The 19494-nt window shown below is 35.3% G+C and overlaps 2 protein-coding genes across 6 annotated transcripts; one reads left to right on the forward strand and one right to left on the reverse strand.

Annotated features, from left to right (window-relative positions):
- Positions 1–1093: 1093 nt before the first annotated feature.
- LOC113239350 (regulator of gene activity) lies at positions 1094–12587 on the reverse strand. 5 transcript variants are annotated; one of them, XM_026476316.1, is made up of 9 exons: positions 12540–12587; positions 5725–5830; positions 3554–3835; positions 3293–3476; positions 3015–3215; positions 2730–2934; positions 2490–2654; positions 1434–1569; positions 1094–1227 (listed from the first exon to the last, which is right to left on the reverse strand). In XM_026476316.1, the coding sequence occupies exons 3-9, from the start codon at positions 3830–3832 to the stop codon at positions 1153–1155; spliced, it is 1245 nt and encodes a 414-aa protein (XP_026332101.1). In that variant the 5' UTR covers positions 3833–3835; positions 5725–5830; positions 12540–12587; the 3' UTR covers positions 1094–1152. The 5 variants fall into 5 exon arrangements, with proteins under 5 accessions (XP_026332101.1, XP_026332098.1, XP_026332099.1 ...); XM_026476313.1 differs by having other exon boundaries at positions 1096–1227; positions 1428–1569; XM_026476314.1 differs by lacking the exon at positions 12540–12587 and adding an exon at positions 7003–7297 and having other exon boundaries at positions 1096–1227; positions 1428–1569.
- LOC113239352 (V-type proton ATPase subunit E) lies at positions 11043–18392 on the forward strand. Its single transcript, XM_026476318.1, has 5 exons — positions 11043–11183; positions 11350–11525; positions 13811–13979; positions 17064–17258; positions 17367–18392. The coding sequence occupies exons 1-5, from the start codon at positions 11151–11153 to the stop codon at positions 17472–17474; spliced, it is 681 nt and encodes a 226-aa protein (XP_026332103.1). The 5' UTR covers positions 11043–11150; the 3' UTR covers positions 17475–18392.
- The last annotated feature ends 1102 nt before the right edge of the window (positions 18393–19494 follow it).

A 19494-nucleotide genomic window follows, 5' to 3' on the forward strand; every position in this document is an offset into this window, starting at 1 on the left:
AGATCCAGTCAATAATACAAATGACCTGTTAAATTATAAAAAAAGGCAACAACCCACTTCATGGCGTAATAACGCTGTTTGTTAGTGTAGTTTATTTTAATTTTAGCTATCCAGAATAATTTTTTTCTTCTCTTAATAATCTTAACGTGGTTTCTTAGAATGGCAGCAATTCCAGGTATTGATTTTAATAGAATACCTATAATGGCGTCAAACTGGATATTTTTAGACGACCTCCGTGGTCGAGTGGCTTGCACACCGGTTTTCAGGAGATCCTGGGTTCGATCCCCAGCCGGGTCAGTGTAGAAGCTAACTTTTCTATATTGTTTCGGGTCTGGATGTTCGTGGTACCGTCGTTGTTTCCGATTTCCATAACACAAGTGCTTTGGCTACTTACTTTGGGATCAGAACGATGTATGTGTTGTTTAATATTTATTAGAGTTAACGAAATGCGGACTAGTAGGATTTAGTCCTGTTAATTAACTATCTGTATATGTAATTAAATCGTAAAAAAGGCGAAAGAAATTTTAAAATTCAACACTTCCTATTGAGGACACGCAGCTAGGTCCAAAACAACAATAATTAGTTATACGATCTATGCGTTTGTATACTCTCATCTCCACAATAGCTGAACCAATTAGGATGTGCTTTTCGGTGATATAATTGGTATAAGTTTAGGCTGGCATTTAGAAATAAAACAAGTCTGAACAAAAAGCATGCGCTGACCAAATGGTTGAATATGTGAAAATAGATGTACAGTCCACAGCACATCAACAGTTTTGTTCTTCAGAGTAACGGGAGCAAAATCCGTCAATGCTTGATATGCAGCCATCTGTACTTAACCTAGTTTTTATATTTAAGTTACAATAACGTCCTTTAAGATTGAACTGAGAAATTAGAAGATTATGTTATGTGTACTAAAAGTAATCATTTTGTTATTTAGAAAATTTCATGAGGAAAAATTGTTACCCTTTATAACATGTTATTTGGTTACATAGTTTAGGAGGAAGGATAATAATGCAGGTGATATATTGTTTGTCTGTATGAAAATCGCGAGCACAGCTAGTAATAAAATAAAATGCAAAAATAAATTTTTTAAACTTGTACTTTTATATAACAAAACTACAATAGGAAGGGAGAATCAGGATAAGCACGCTACGTCAGCACGTGAGGCGGCAGTTGCGGTCGGGCCTCAAGCTTGCTGTAGTCCAGATGGAACTCCTTGGTGACCTGGAAATGTTGTTTCAGCATTACATCTCACTATGTCACATATAAAAGGAATGTCCTATCAAGCGTGTTTATGAGAATCATTACCAGTTGTAGTTAGATCAAATTAGCCGACAAGACTATTAGGGTTTTAAAAGTATTATTGAATATCAGCAATGCCTTTCATTAAATTCTTATCTAAAAAAAATAAGGAGTCGTCCGACCTTTACCTTGCGCCAATTGTGAGCGTCGAAAAAGTAGTAGGTGCCGCGCTCGTAAGTAGGGGTCTTCTCCAAGGTTGGCATGCCCGGGGCTTGAGAGATCCACACCTTCTCCTCCATATGATATCGCCATTCCCGGTTGTATCTGTTAAAATTATGTAAATTATTAGAAGATATGTAACAAACAGCAAGAAATGTTTAGTCTTAAGAGAATAATCTTATTCCGGCGCCAATGGCGTTGGATCATATTGGCCCGATTTACAACGGGCATGATTTTGTTTTACGCCGATTGCACAATTTCAACGTTTGAGATTTTCAACGCAGCCAAGTAATACGTGCGTCAAGTCAAAACGGGTCAATTTGACCCTGCGTCATCCCTGGCGTGGTATTTTTGTGACCGACATTATTGGTTTATTTACTGTTTCTAATTAATTAATCTTATTCCTGCTGCTTGTTGCGTGCTGACAGACATCAATTTAATCATTTGGCACTAATACGGGACCTTTCCAAAGCATTTCTTGAACAATGTCAATATGTACATTCAAAATGGACAAAAAAGCATCTCATACATGTAATGCACGCCAGATTTACATATACTACCTATATACCCGGATGATACGGTAAGTTACTGCAATAGTTGCAGCAATTGCATGTCTCTGATTGAGGACGTAGAAGACTAATAATAAGTTTGAGTGACCTTTCTTTTAGCATATTATATATTTAGTATATCTATTAATTCCTATTATTATTCAGAATAAATAATATTAAAAATAAAAGAAATATCAAAGTTATGTTTTCAATGCTGATTTTGCATGTTATTGAGAATGTTAATTAAATATTTATTTATACAATTTATTGTTATTTCTATTTCAGTATATGTCTTGAGAACCCTTACTTAATCCGTATTTGTTAAAATTTAGACAACTACTTTACTTTCTCGATGAAATTCGGTTCACAATGACCCGGTGTCATCGTCAGCGTAATTATTTTCGTCTTTGGCGCCAGGTTATAAACAATTTTGTTTTGTAATAATTAGGCGTTGTTTTCACATGATCGGAGACTTACAGTTCATGCGCAGCTGCGATCTGCAGTACGTCGCCCACGAAGCAGTAGAACAGGTAGAAGAGCAGATCTTCCTTATATCGACCAAGTCGTAATGGAGCCAATTTTTCTCTAATGGAACCGTTTATCAGATACTCCGGCGGTACATGATAATCCATGTCTTGAGGTCTGCAAATAAGCATTAATTGATTAATAAATATTGTAATTTATATATAGATAACTAACAGAAAATGTTTAAGTTACCTGCAAGGCGTATCCGCCCACGGCCCAGAGAAAGTGAGATAAAGGTTGTCAGGCGAGTTTAAGTTCAACCCTAGCGCGGTCAAGTCCTGGCCCAGTGCTAGCGATACCAAGCTGGGATCAGATTCCGCCGCGCGGATAAACGTCAGGAGTCCGACTATACCAAACTGATTTGGTATCATGGTCTCTGGTATATTCGTCACTTTTCCTAAAATTAAAACGATCCATTAAAAACATTGTCGTTACCATAGTGATGTTGCGATGTTTAGGAACGGAGCTTATGCTCACCATCAGGCGATGTCTGTATGCCTTTCCTGGGCTGTTGCTTCTCGCTACTGTGCGATTCCGCCGAATAGGCTGGCGGTACAGGAGGCGGCGGCTGCGGAGGCGGCGCGCCACTCGTATTCGACGTACCGGGCAGCGCAGGAAAGTCTTCAGAAGACATCGTAAACTCCGATTGCTCCGATGTAGGCTGCTTCACCATACCCACTTAAAAATAAACGTCGTATAGTACTGGGAACATGAAATCGTAACCTATGTTGTGTCCAAATGCGTTATATTCTCACCGTAGGGTTTAGAGCCAGGCGGCGGTGGCGCGGTTGTCGGGGCCTGGTCGCCAGCCCCGCGCGCCGTCAATGACGGAAACTCGCTGAGATCAAGCAGCGGGGGCGTCGACGTGTCGCCGCCCTCGCCAAACACCGAATGATAGTTGCTGCCAGTGTTGAATCGAGAGAGATTTCCCATATTCGACTGAAATAGTGATTATATTGAGTGATGTAGAATACTTATACAAATATTTTTAATTTTGCAAAAACTGCGATACTTACATAACTGACCATAGAATTAGAATTGGGCTGCGAGAGCGGCGTAGGCATCGGCACCCTGCGGTCAGCGAACGCGCGTTGCCCGAACAGCGTTGATCGCGATGCCATGGACGGCGGTGCGCCGCCAGGCATTGCGGTGCTACCCCGGCCGGGCGACAGTGCGCCCACGAACGTAGGAGTCACATGCCCTGACACGCCTCCCACCAGCCCGGAGCCTACGCGACTACCCACACCGCCGCTGGCTAGGCTTCTAGGCGCTTGCTGGAAATTCAAGTTTGCCATAACCTGCAAAGTGACAAAACAAAACAATACAACTCCTGTATATTTAGACAACTTAGGTTACCAGTGTGCTATAAATAAGCACTTTATTTTCAATAATGAGCAAATGAAAGTAAATGAATTCAAGAAAATAAAACCTATATATAATTCGCAATGCACAATTTTAAAACACATGTACTTGGCGCAAATTGATATCTATGAGAATGGTGATCAATGTCAATGCACACTATAAATACTCAGTGGTAAACCATCGTGAAAATGTCTGGTCTGCCCACTTTAAATTTATATTGATATTCAAAACTTTAATGCTATTCAATTAATGCAATTCTTTATCTACCCACAAAACTAGTAACTACATTTTGTTATGTTATAATACAAATTTATGACAAATATTTGATTACTTTTTTATGTCTTTAGAGCTTAAATGAAATTTTAATGAAATGGTACATTGGATAGCATTTTATTGCCACCGAATGAAGGTAACTTACAATAACTAGCCTTGAGCTTGAACCTTGACCATCCTTAACTTTTGAAATTACATTAAGTCAAATTTGCAACTGAAAGTATTTACTTTTTTAAATTTATTGCATGACCTGGATACAAAGTCCTTCAGTCCAAAACATTTTAACACTAACAAAAACAGAACAAAGGCTTAAAACTTAGAATAAATTCAAATTAAGTAATTATTTACAGAAATTGGATAAAGCATTTACTTAAAGTTGCTATGAAAAGGGTATTCCTCACTATCCTAGTTATTGTATTAATTGATCAAGTTAGCCAATGAAGTTCAATAAAACTATACAATTGAATTTATTGGGAAGTGAATGTAATACATCATTAGAATAACTAATTCTTATTTTACTTCAGTTATTAGTACAAACTATGCGAGTCTACCACAGACATATATTTAAATAGACGTCGCAAATGTACCTACTTTGTGTGCCCTATGTAAGCTATAAAGGCTTAGTTGCCACTGTTACGCTTCACAAAGCACCCATCCATTATCATAACTAAACATCACTTGAAAATGCGAAAAATGCTTAATTGTGCCATTAGAAACTGCAAAAACACCACAGCTGTGAGAAGATAGATAAACAGGGACTTCTCCTTCTTATCAGAATATGCATAATTTATTTTAAAATCAATTATTTTTTAATTTTGAATGAATATCGAGAAAACATATGCAAACAAGTGTATGCCGCATGATTAGTAATATATTGCGGGCTTTCATTTAGTATGCTACACTTGAGTTCCTTATTTAGTAGCCCATGAATATTGAATGAGAGATATTTTTGTACAATGCATTCAGATTCGTGGTATGGCCTCTTGTCATGTTTTTGATCAAATTTTACAATTAGTGATGTTCACTTGAGGCAACACAGTTCTCGATTTGGATCGATTTTGGAAAAAAAGGGATAATAATTTTTATGATCTTAGAAAATACTATAAACATGTTCTACAAAATCTGTTGTTTCTTTTTGTTTTTTAGTTTTCTGGAGCCACTCCTTTTTTCAAAATACTAAAGGACTTAATTATCTTATTATCTTATTATCTTATTCTAGTATTATTTTACTATATTAATATTTTACGGCTTCTTGTAATCAACAAATGCTTGAAAAATCTTTATTCTAAATATGTGTTCCCATCACTATGTAGCACTTGTGACGCCATCAGAGGTAGAAAAAATGGAGCACACTTGGTTTTCATACAGATTGCAGTATTTGTGGCGTATATTTTTAGATATATGTCTATGGGGTCTATAGATTGCAAATGGATCATTGTGATAAATGAAAATGTTTGTATCTAATGCAATAAAACCTACAAATTATCTATAATAAATACATATTAATAATAAAAAATATATAAGCACTTGCTACACAAACATAGATACTAACATTTCAATGAGTCATATAAACACTTTTTCAGTTTTCTCCGGACAAGACAATTTGACAACAAAGGTTCAATTTCTTGAGTGGACATTGAAGCTTGCATGAGTAAAACCTAAATAACAGATAATATTATTCACTTGTTACTCTATAGCACCACATTTTCTCCCCAGCACTTCTGGATGTGTACATTCTTCATTCACACACAGGAGTTCTAGGTTTAAATGAGAATAAAGAATAGGTAGAAATATTTAAACGTTGGGTGGTAAGTTATGTAAGGTATAAGGAAGGTCTGAAAGATGGTATTAATATTTGGTTTACCTAGGTATATGCTAAAACCATACAAAACAGCGACATGTAAAAATTGAAGTGCAATAAATTAAAACAAAAATTATCATGAAAATAAAAAATTAGCAGTCCAACCATAATTCGTAAAAACAAAACCCCTTTCAGAGCATTTACTGCCAGATCATATAAATGTTACATTGAGGGTAGTCAGTATGTGAAAATACTATTCTAAATCAAAATAATATTACAATCATCTTTACCAAGTAAGTTTTCACCTCCAAAAGGTAATGGTGTAATTGGAAAGACTCAATTATTACTTTGATGTTCAGATGAACACACAGAAAGCTTTGTTATAGAATTGCTTATTACTACTTACATCAAATGGTACCTGATGGAAAGGTGTATGCCTAACTCTTTTTCGTGTGTTAGCCACTTTGAATAACAATAATTTGCCTCACTATAGGAAATACTACTTTATAATATCAGTTTATTGACTAATACAGTACATTAAACATGTGCAGTCTCAAGAACTGCACTCTATGCACTGGTTATTGATTGATTGCTCTCTGATAGAGAATGATCTGTGCTTGTGTCATTAACTCACACCTGTTTTTCGAATGAACTGACTCAAAAATCTGAACTATCATAAATAATTAAAATACTGCAAAAGGAAAGTCTGACAATGCAAATATGTAAAACATTCGCAAAGCGAAAACGTCGCTAACACGCTTGCATGTTAAACGGGATTTTCAAGATTCAATTTATGAACTCATTCAATACGTGATCTAAACTCGCCTAAGGCTTTCGTTATAGGTATTCCCGTAGAATTTGCCGACGATACGCGTAACAACCTTAGCAGCTTAGCAGTGAAACATGTATCATTATGAACAGGGTATCAAGCGACATTCTGAAAATTGTTTTAGCCGTCAGCTTGTCAAACAATGGCGACCCTGGATGATGTTATAATTTCACTTTGTAAAATAATATAAATATACCAACCTAATGTGTCGACGTCAGTCCTTGATCCACTATTTTATTAAGCGTATGGTTGGCTCATAATCAAATATTCCGAACAGAAAATAATAAATTCACTCCAATGGAATAAACAAAAGTTTGTTGACTGTTCAATTTTCGAGGCGAATAAGACACATGAATTTTTTTACACCGGCTATAAACTTCCGTATTTTAGTCCTTACAAGAAACACTGCTATGAAACGCTGAAAACTTTATACATATTTACGTCAATAATAAATATTTTAACAATTTCACTCAGTTTTGTCGAACGCCACATTACCCTAAACAACTGGCGGCCATATTGTTGAAAGCGGAAACTACTATTAATCGCCAGAAAAACTAATATTTTGGAAAAAATACAAAAGTTTAATTAGTTACTACAGAAGCATTTGAAAATTAGTTTAAAGATTAATTTTATCTTTATCTATCATTTTTATTTTCATTTAATGCATTTTGAATATCTACCTAAGATACTCAGACATTGATTTGGCTTTCATGACTACCAGAAACTAATGTTACCATAATATGTACATTATCCAACAAAATAGGGAAAATTGATAAGTGATCACATGTTCGATTACGTTTTCTTTGTCTATGGATTTATTAAAACGAAAAAATTCCATGAACGCAACAAATATGTACAATGTGCCTGATTACCACTAACTGATATATAATTAATATTATACGTTTATGATATTGTATATGACTGAAAAGGCATTTTTGAATACGGTCGGAGTTCTTTATTCTAAAAGACAGTTGTCCATTCTAAATCATGAGTAATACTTAGGGCGCACTATAAGTTTCCGGAACTGGCCACTTACATTAATAATATTTAAAAATTACAAAATTTGAAAATGGGATTCCTTGGCTGTAGAATACAGTTTGTTTCATGTGACTGTCACTTGTTTTTACATTGTGGCGTCATTTTAGAAATTGGTTGTCTACATCACCATAGATTTAACTCATGAAAATTTTCGTAGTTTCGTAGTTTTCTACGACTTCAGGTGTAATTTAACAGCTCAGCAGAGCTTCGCTCGGCTTCAAACTGCTTTTGGCGATGAAGCACCACGCAAGAAGACTATTTATAGCTAGTTTGAAGAATTCAAACGCGGTCGTGTGAATCTCAGTGACGAATTTCGTGATAGTCGCCCGTCCACTGCTGTGAACAACAAAAACCTCGATGCTGTGCGCTGTTGGATCAAAACAGACAGACATGTGACATACTATAAGATTCGGGCATCTCTAGTATGGCGTGAGTCAAATACAATCAATACTACACATACATTTGGGTGTGAAAAATTGTGCTCTCAGTGGATGCCACACAATTTGACTGAGGCTCGAAAAGCGTATCGCGTCACTTGGTGCAATGCCATGCTTACCAGATTCAACGAAGGGGCGTCAAATTTGGTGTGGGACATAGTAACAGGTGACGAAACATGGATTTATAGTTACAATCCCAAAACAAAGCAGCAATCGAGCGTATGGGACTTTCGAGATGAGCCGAAACAAACCAAAGTGGCGCGCGTGCAAAGTGCCTCTAAGCGGACGATTGCTTCTTTTTTTTCAATAAAACTGGACACGTGGCTACTATTGCTTTGGAGAATCGTTGTACCGTGAATAGTAATTGGTACACGATCGTTTGTTTGCCGGTAGTTATTAACAAACTCCGTTAAAAATAACCGTAAACGCCGTATCATTTTGCACCACGATAATACCAGTTCTCACACGGCCAGACAGACAAATGAATTTTTGAAGGTGAATAACGTTGACCTTATGAGCCACCCCGCGTACAGTCTCGACCTGGCATATTGTGACTTTTATTTATTTCCAAAAATTAAGAACCAGTTACGCGGTCAACGATTTTTATCACCTGAAGAGGTTGTCGAAGAGTATGAAAAATATGTTTCAGAGATTGTTACGATGGAGCAGTATAAATGTTTTCATAATCGGTTCATTCGCATGAAAAAGGGCATTAACGCTAACGGAAAATATTTTGAGAAACAATAAATTCATTTCTGACCTTTTATAGTATTATTTTCTTATTCATTCCGGAAATTTATAGTGCGCCTCACGTAGAAATAAGTCAGCGCATCCATACAATCCTCTCAGCTCTCAATAAATTAATAACGACGACTGCACAATGTGCGATACATCTGTATATGTGTACTGCACATTATTTTTATTCACTGTAAATTTTAAAGTGAAATAAATTCATTTAAAAAAGGTTAAGCCAATTTAAGTTTTTCAACGAATGTTCAAAGTGCATCTAGAAGTTTTTGTCGTTTAAGTTATACTTGAAAATGCGGGAGATGTCGTCTGCAAACAACGTATATGATGATCATGATGTGTATATAATAATAATCATCATCATTTATTTTGGACTATATTTCCAAAGTGCTAGTAACAAAATACTTAAAAATTAGTGTTAGTAACAACTGGGAAAGTACATTTTAATATTTATTAAAATTAATGAGATTCCCATGTAGGTTGAGGCGTAGCTAATATATGATGTGTACATCTGTTTAGGTCAGTTACATAAGGACAGTGTTAACACAATGTATCCCAGTATGTTAACGCAGGGAATTGAGTAGTTTATATACGCTTATCTGATTTATATGTAATTGTTTCCCTCGTATTCGTGCATCATTCTCGATTTGTACATCTTGAGTTTCATTTTTTTAAATAGGATTAGGTATAATCAGAGTATCTAAAGGTATCAACTCTAACACTACTATCATAAAGTTTTTTTAGGATAATTTCATAGCAAACTTAAAAGCAAATTCATAGCAAAGTAAAATGCCTACTGCACAATTATTTTTATAATTAGTATGTTAGTGCCTCTTGTATGTATGTGTACACAACCAATATTGTTGATTTTTACTAAATGCATATGTTGCTTTTTGCCTAGTACATTATAATTTTCATAAATTTAATTCAATTTATTAGACATTGCTTTTTCGAAAACTTTTGAAAATGCTCAAAGCTAAAAGCGCATGGGTCGATATATACTAAGATCACTTTTATCACCTTTCTGAAGCTCATCCACTGTGAAATATCTGTCTGAGTCCAATACGTATTGGTATGGGATTGTGGTACGATTTATTTTGTCCTATCTTAGCGAAAAAATATTTAATTTGTTTGCCACTTCCATATAGGAGTCAACAGCTTGCTACATTGAAGGTATAATCTCATATTGTTTTCTATTTATTTTCTTAGTTTTACTTTTTATTGTTTTCTACGTAGCAATTGTATTTTTTATACTAGCATTGTTCGTGTTAATTACAAATGGACGCAACATATTTTTTTGGTCACATGAATTTCTAGAATGTTTTGTTAACCAATAAAATTTTATTGTTTTGCGATTTCATTGTTATAGTTTATAGAAGTGTAAATGTACAAAGCTGGTTATGTTAAATGTTATTAAATATTCTATAGTTTATATTTGTGTAATTTTGTCCTTTGTACTGGTACACGGCCAGTTAATTTACCGGAGTTTCTGTTTAAATCTACAAATATTCTTAACAGAGGTTATTCGTTTAGTTTGTTTATTTCTTGTTCGCGATGTCCAATTTTTGAGTTTATTTTTAGAATAATCTGTATTGTACAGTATGTTTTTTAACAGGGACAGTATAGGGGAATCCAAAATACACCTTACCTGAACCTAGAAAACTGAAGTTGGATTTTAAATGTAACTATAGTTGGACTTTCGTTAAAACAAACCTTTGCTTATCTATCTATCTGGAATCAAACAAGGGTAATTAATTAATATTTAGGGCTTTAACCACTCTATGTCACTCCTTGTATGTATATGTAGACGTAATTGTATTTACTTATTTGAACACCCTATTCCGATCACTGATTTAGGAGAACCATCTTAGAATTCTAAAAAAATTAAAAATCACCAGGCGCACGACTTGTCCGTCCCGTCACTTGATATTACAAAAAAAAAATCTCTATGGTACTTTTTTGTAGGGAGTTCGTTTATAAAAAAAGGCAACTTTGTGATCATATGATTGTTCAATGAAGTGGCTGCACTGATAGGCGTCGACTTACTTCTTTCAGTCAGTTTCTGAATTTCTGGCTCATTGTCGGTTGTTTTACGTGTTAGTGGTGCTAAATAATAATTATCAGCCATGGCGCTCAGCGACGCAGATGTTCAAAAACAGGTACGTTTAAAAGTTTCCATTAGTTCTGTCACGGTGATTGATCCATGTTGGAGCATCGCCCAATTCCAACATTGGAGTCTCGTGGCGAACGAACAAGAGAAAATGGAAGGTTTGAAATTGAACCGCGATAAACTTGTGTTGAAATGCTCTAACTTTATGTCTTCAGATCAAGCACATGATGGCCTTCATCGAACAAGAGGCCAATGAAAAGGCTGAAGAAATCGATGCAAAGGCTGAGGAGGAGTTCAACATCGAGAAGGGCCGTCTGGTGCAACAGCAGCGGCTCAAGATCATGGAGTACTATGAGAAGAAAGAGAAGCAGGTTGAGCTCCAGAAAAAGATGTAAGTCTTACTAGAAGTACATTCTTTGTCTGAGTGATATTGTAGTTCGTTACTCGCTGTGAGCGTTTTCACGCGCCACAAGCTCATACACTAAGTTATGTCACATGATGCCACCTGCAAAGCTGGGCTATGTTACACACCCAATATCTATCTAACCCATTATGTATATAATCATATTGTAGTTGCAAAAGTGTAAGTTTGATGCACGCAAATTAGGCTTAAGGTTTTACCTTTACAACACTTTTTTATTATAGCGCACTTTGTATTCAGTCGTCTACTTATTCTTCCAACTGAGTTACTTTTAATAATACTAATGTTTCCTTTATTCATTTGCTCTAGTCCCTTATTACTTGCATTTATGTCTTATGCAGTTTAATTTTGACTTACATAAAACAAGTCACATGATTTCCTACTGATGCTTATTGTCATCATTCTAGATTACTCTATCCTAACTTTATTTTAATATTTTAGAACTGCATTTAGTACTCTATATCACAATATACCATGCTACAAAATGCTGTCTAATACATGGTCTCGTATTAGAAAATTCCCTGCACTGTAGGTGACCAGACATACTGTTAATTCGAGGTTATACTCCGAATACCTATATCTGCAAAAAATTATTAACACAAATTTTATTAGACTATTTGATCAATTGCATACCACAATGTTGATAGAGGGATACACGGTAGATAATAATAATTTCTAGAGCTTTCATTTTATAATCTGTAAATATTTGAAAATATTGTTCTAAACTCTCGTACTCAACGCTTTATGCAAAAAACTTATGCTTAGACTCCATGTAATTCCGAACTTATCTGCAGATTCAAGAACCCAGTCTTATACACTACTTGACACTCACACATGAAGTTGCTTATTTCATAACAAATCAGTCTCATAATGTTAAAGATATCCAATATTTTATAACGAAGACTTAAGGTTATGAAATATTTATAATTTATATTATTTTGTCTATGAGTTTTTAAATTAACAATACTGAAAACTGCATAATACCTTTTCTTATAGGAGTTGTAGTAGCAAATTCATTATCACTGGGCACTATTGAAAATTATATAAATCTTAAGCAAAATTTAAAAATAGATATGATTAATCCATATTTAAGTCATTTTTTTTAAACACTAGCTGTATGCAAACATTAACCACTAATCAGTAAGGCTATGTTTTATATACATTCTTATTTAACAATGCCTTTTTATAAATATGCGAGATAAAGGGTACCTTAAAATATTGTGCGCTAGACTCAGGCTCAAATGATTTTTTCTAAATTAGATTTTCTCAATTAGAATTGTTAAGTTATTTTAAGGCATTGATTGCTTAGGTTAATTAATTTTAATTGAAGGTAGTGTAATGGAAAAGAACATTCATCAATATGAATATATTTTACTGACAGAACCTATGGTATTTCATACAAAATCCCCTTACCTACTTAACCAAAATGCATAATATAGCATACAGTAATATAATGAATATTGAAAATAATATCACATTCTTAACAGAACTATGCCATTTAATTCACAACATATCCTTTGTTGCTCTTTATTATATGAATTTGAAATGAATTTGCATTGAAATGAATTGGAACTTTGACTATTAGCCTAACAATGCATCATGCATTGTTTATATAACCTAAATTTCTTGATGCTTACACTCATTGATAACATGATCTGTCTAAATGTAATTAGCTTAAAGTTTCTTTTAAATATAGTATTATTAGTAATTGCATGTTATGCGCGACTTGATAAGAAGGATAGATTCTGTATCTGTATATATAAAGCATATACTATGTTATGTAATCCAAAGGTGCGTCCTCAAACTGTTACGTAAAGCAACCCTTTTACTGTATGTAGATGATATAAGCTTATTATTATTCTTTGCTTATAAGAACAAGCAAAGAATATTTTTTTGTTGGACTATGTACTATGTAAGTGCATTTTATGAAAGCTGTTTATTGGAACAAAACATAACATAAAGTAGGACAACAGCATGATATAGGCTTAATTTTCGCTTCAGTGAGAAGTGTTGAGTTTAAATCATGAGTATACCTCTACAGGAAGACGTGCTGTTTTCCAAACTTAAATGTTAACCAAACGTCAAATACTTTTTGTTAATTTTTTTAAATATTTTTGTTTATTGTGTTTATACGTATATTTCATAGTAGATTTTATAATGCAAATACAAGATGTAAGTCACTTCAATCATCAATAGTTTGTACAAAATTATAAAAATAAGACACAAAATTTCAATTATTTAAATAAAATCTGCAGTCAATCATCGAACATGCTGAACCAAGCTCGTCTGAAGGTGCTGAAAGTACGTGAAGACCACGTACGCAATGTGTTAGACGAAGCCCGCAAGCTCCTGGCTGAAGTGCCCAAAAACAGCAACCTCTACTCCGACCTCCTGGTCACCCTCATTGTTCAAGCCCTCTTCCAGGTAAACATATGAATTTATTTATTTGATTATAAACGAGCAGCTTTCGCTGGTATGTCTACATCACACAGTGTTGAAATTTATACCGTTGTTTTAGTTCACTTTTTTAGCACTAATTCACTCTTTCGTAGCCAGTTGTCGAGCTTGTTTTTGTAGGCATTAACAGAGACAGCAGAAACAACATCTTCCGGTAGAATGTTCCAATTGTGCATCACTCTGTTGCTGAAAAAATTGTGTGCAGCAGGAGTTTTGGAAGGTGCACGAACTAGTTTCAGATGGTGGCCACATGACGGTTTAAAGTTTTCATTTCTTTTAAAGATGTTTTGTATTGCTGGTAGATTGTACAGACTCATCAGAATTTTATGTCTCGATGAGGTCACCACGAAGGCGTCTTTCTTCCAGATTAGTGAGGCGTAATACGTGTAGTATCTCATAGGATTTGCGTCGAAGAGCCTGTGGCATTTTAGTTGCCTTCCTCTGAACGTTTTTAAGGAGGTTATATTTTTTTTGGAAATAAGGGCTCCACACTTGATATCCATATTCCAGCAGTGGCCGTATATAGGTCTTACAGATTTCGAGGAACATGTCTACTGTCATTGTTTGGAACGATCTGTGTATGACATAGATATAGGAGTTAGCTTTCTTGGCTATTGTAGTGATATGCTCACCCCACTTTAAATTGAATGCGATATTGACTCCAAGATCTTTTTGAATTTTGACTGCCGCTAAGGTATTTCCTTGCAAGTTATATGTGACTTTGGGGTTATTGTTACCAAGCTGCAAAATGCTACATTTTAATGCATTCAATTTGATAATCCAATCCTTGGTCCAGTCTTGTATAAGATTTAGATCTTTTTGAAGTTTCCAGAGTTTATAAGTGGATTTGCAAAAAAAACTTTCCATCATCAGCAAAAAAGGCACAATTAGAATCCATGAGCTCAACTAGATCTGTTACATATATTCCAAATAGATGGGGAGCGAGTACTGATCCCTGCGGTATCCCGCTCAGTACCACCTTTAGTTGCGACAGGAAGTTACCGACACGTACCTGGAATGTTCTGTTTTTAAGATAATAATTATCTATCCATTTAAGTAGAGTCCCACGTACACCGAAGTGATCTAGCTTCATTAAGAGGTGCTGATGCGGAACTTTATCAAAAGCGCGTTCAAAGTCCAAGTACACTACATCCACCGGGTTCTTATTATCAAGTTCTTTGCTCCATGCATTCACACATGTTAACAAATTGTAACAGTTGATCTTTTTCGTACAAATCCATGTTGTTTGGTTGACATTATACATTCCCGATTCAAAAACTGATTTAGTCGATCACAAATAATTGTTTCCATAATTTTGACCACAATACTGGTGAGACTTATGGGACGAAAATTTCCAGGCTGAGTCTTGTCTCCTTTTTTATAAATAGGAGTAACTGTAGCATGCTTCCAATCTTGAGGCAAATATCCCGTTTTGAAAGATTTATTCATTAGTTCTGTCAAAGTGGGAGTTTTGCTTTGAAAATGATTTTTCATAAGTTTACGGTCTAGTCTGAACAAAGTGAAGCTCGGTATGCTACATGTTGAGATCTTTACCGTTTAACCATGTTTCCGTGAGAATAACAAAAGTTGTTTTTTTTTTGAGTTTATATAGAGTAATAACAGATCAAATTTAGGCGGTAAAGAGAACAAATTGGTGTACATAAATGTAAGGTCTGTGTACGGATTTCTGTTATAGTTGATTAGTTTTTTTGGTTTACAATTTTAAGTACACCGTTCACATATCTAATTGTGAGGTTAGATTCCCCCTTCTCTACTCTAGTTTTAAGATTTCCTTTTTGGCCTTACTTTTGTTCTTAAGTATCCAGACCGCATCTTGGCGGGAAGAAAGTACCACCTTTATAGGTCTGGTTTTGCCAACTTCACGACGTCCCAAGCGTTCACAGTCATCACTTTATGCGAGCAGTCGCCTCCACTGTTCATATCCAATAAAAGCTTCTTTACATTTGATTCATCGTGTGTCTTTCGGTCGCTGCCATTTTCAGAGATACATTCTTTAACACCCACCAAAATCACATTGCTGGCTCTGCACTCACGTTCCAGGATTTCCTCCATTATAACATTGATGTCAGATGGGGATGTGTTAACTACTGATACCTCCGGCGAGGCAACATTGGTGGTTTTTAATAGCAACTTTTTTACATCATCGAGCTCTTCGCGCAGTCCATCGTAGGCATAGGCACTTGGAATAGGGCCTCTCGACATGCGGGACATAATTACAGGAGTATGCGCTTCCCTTTTAGCCCTGTGACATGCGTTTCACTACTCGTTAAGTTACTGCATTGCAAACAGATATTCCTTTTGCAACTATCACACTGCACTGTGCTTTCATTGTTGTATTCATTCTCGCATTGAAAGCACTTCATATTTTGCTCGAAATACGACACTGGCACGAAATAAGTCGTTACGATTTTTCTCACTTGATTTACACTTCACTAACACGACTTTAACGTTATCCAAAATTTTGTGCTCAATTTAATGTTCATATACAAATAACACAAAAAACACGTGATTTTGCTTAATTACTTTTTTGGCGATTTTTTAAAAATAGACGCAAATTCCAACACTGCTTCTCTTTCTGAGGGTAGACACAGAAAAAACAATAATCATAAAATAAAAACATTATATTTCAGAATTTTGTATAACTATGTGATCCTCGCGCCGAGAATGTATTTAAGTATCCTGTTTTCCCAAAAACAGAAAATAAATAACTTAAGATATGGAAATGTGGAATCCTCTATACATTTCCTTTAACATGACATTATTTAAAATATATATATATATATATATATATATATATATATATATATATATATATTAATTCACTTACTTTCTATTGTAAAACGTGAATAGTAGCCATATATATATATATATGCCACTGAATGTGACTGAGAAATATAATGTGTAGTAGTAATATGTGAATCCTTGACACAATTAACTTTGCGAGCATACAAAATGTCAAATCATTATGGAATATTAAATTGTCACAGTGATTGATTGATTTCGTACTGATAAAAGCGATCACGTGTACAGTTGGTCGAGCCTACAGTAACGCTGCGCGTGCGACAAGCCGACCAGGCCTTGGTCGAGCGTCTCTTGGACCGAGCAGCGTCCGAGTACCAGAACAAAATCAAGAAGGACGTACAAATAAAGATCGATAACGAGAACTACCTGGCGGCGGACACCTGCGGGGGCGTTGAGCTCATTGCCGCCAAAGGGCGCATCAAGGTATGGCACTATTTAATGAGTTTATTCCAAATTAGAATATCTTGTCGTGTCAAGGTTGTGTCGCGTTAACGCTAAGCAAATAAGGCAAGATATATTGTCGCGTTCCAGATCTCCAACACCCTGGAGTCACGCCTAGAGCTGATTGCTCAGCAGCTGCTCCCCGAAATCCGTACAGCGCTCTTCGGTCGCAACCCTAACCGTAAATTCACCGACTAATCGAGCGGCGTTCTGCGCACACGCTTGTTACTACTAACAATTTACTTATTTAAAGTTTCATTATTTGTAGAACTAAAATATTGTATGTAAGATGTTTTTTTCTTTGCCTAATTAATTATATTTACTATTGTAATGCGTATAATTTTATCGCTATATATTTTAGAATATTTATTGATTAACGGTCCCGTTATTCGCCAGAAAGTATGTATCAAACGCGTAATCATGTTAGTTGCTGGTTTCTGGGTATCGTCACTCTATCTCTAACTGTCTTAGTTTCGCCAGTTGTATAAGGTCGATGTTGTACTTTTAAAAATAAAATATTACTACAATTCATTCAAGTAGCACAATTTTCTGTATATTTTAGAGAGTAGTTTATAGGGTTTGAAAACAGTTAAATTTGTGAATGTTATGAATTACTAAGTAATCAAAATAGCCGTTAATCATAATCAATGCTATATATACTGTTAAAATTTCGCGTTGCATTGTACTCACGTTAGAAAACGGGAATAAACGCGAAAACAACCTGTTCTGGTCACGGGCTGACTGGTGATGCGGTGTTACGTCTCTATCTCAGTGGTGGAATCTTCACCCACCCTTGCTATGTAGTTTTCAAAATACTGCCACACAGAACACTAAGTCCCCATTCTGTACCGCAGCCGTATTCTGACCGCGGTGTCGAGTGCAACCAGGCCGAAACGTTAGAATAATGGGTAGGTATGAAAATATCTATTGTTTAAATCGCGTTTATTTTCGTTCTCAAATGTTAGTACAGTGCTGTTAGAAGCTCGCTGCTCTATTTTTAGGCTTCAGTATTATACAAGACAGAGTTTCGTGGCACTTTGAACATGTGTTGGACGAGGAAGTTGTAGTCTGTTGATGATTAATGTTTGAAACTATGTAGCTGTGCATGGATGGGTCAACGGCTGTTGGACGTGAGGGAGGCGCGCGCGCGCAGCATCCCGCGCTCTCGCCACCTAAATCCACGGATTTGGCTGGCCGCAGCGCGGTCCGCGCGCCACCCTCACACCTCAACACACATTCCACCCTTGTCTTCCCTCCATCTAATTAATGTTTTGACTCGCTTATCACATTTACATCGCTTATCACAATTTACGGAGCACCATAGCTCTTTAAGTAATGTACAATATGTATACCCGTTATGGCACTGTTAAAATTCTTATGTAAATATATAGATGAGTTAAAAATCCGTTTTTGATTTTGTGCTTTCACCCTTTTCTTGATGTTCATGGACTGCTGCTGCTCACGCTCACATGAGACTGATTTTCGTTCGACAGTTTGACCTTTTAAAGTTTAGCTATGCGAATTTTATATGTATGAAATAAAAAAAACGTTTGTGGAATAACGATATCAATATTTATTTCTATAAAATAATACCTTATATCTGTCTTTGTCTTGAAAATCGCCGTAACAAAAATCTTGCCATTATTTCCAGCTAAATGATAAACATTTCCCATATAAAAATAAGTGGTATTGGCTGTCAGCGAACAAAGTGTCTAGATATCTACATATTTAAATTGTCAATAGATATAATATGTATATAATATCGAGGACATTCGACGAGATATAATGACGTGTAAATCTAATCTAAACCTCTACTAAAGTTACATTAATGCAAAAGTTACGTAATGTTTAAATTGTATAGATTTATAAGTTTTAACAATATTGTCTAGTGTCTCATGTACTTTATATACGCGGTGTAAACAAACAATAAAACTGCATACATTTAAAACCTTGTTTAAACCATATTCAACCACTAAAATTAGAGGTAATTATTCTCACTTTTCGATTAACTTGTTATTTAATGTGAACATGTGTATAAAGCAGTTAAAAGTCCACGTGATATTTATTTATGTAAAATTCTAAATTGTTAATTTATCAAAAAATAAGAGTTACATTTTTAATCGACTTAAAAAATGGAGTTTCTCAATTCGACGCTATTACTCCTACATTTGGACGTAGTTGAACAAAAAGGATCCAATGCACATCCAGTCACTTTCGA

The sequence above is a fragment of the Hyposmocoma kahamanoa genome, unplaced genomic scaffold, assembly GCF_003589595.1.
Source record: "Hyposmocoma kahamanoa isolate Upper Pololo Valley unplaced genomic scaffold, ASM358959v1 99879, whole genome shotgun sequence".
In the NCBI taxonomy this organism is placed as follows: domain Eukaryota; kingdom Metazoa; phylum Arthropoda; class Insecta; order Lepidoptera; family Cosmopterigidae; genus Hyposmocoma; species Hyposmocoma kahamanoa.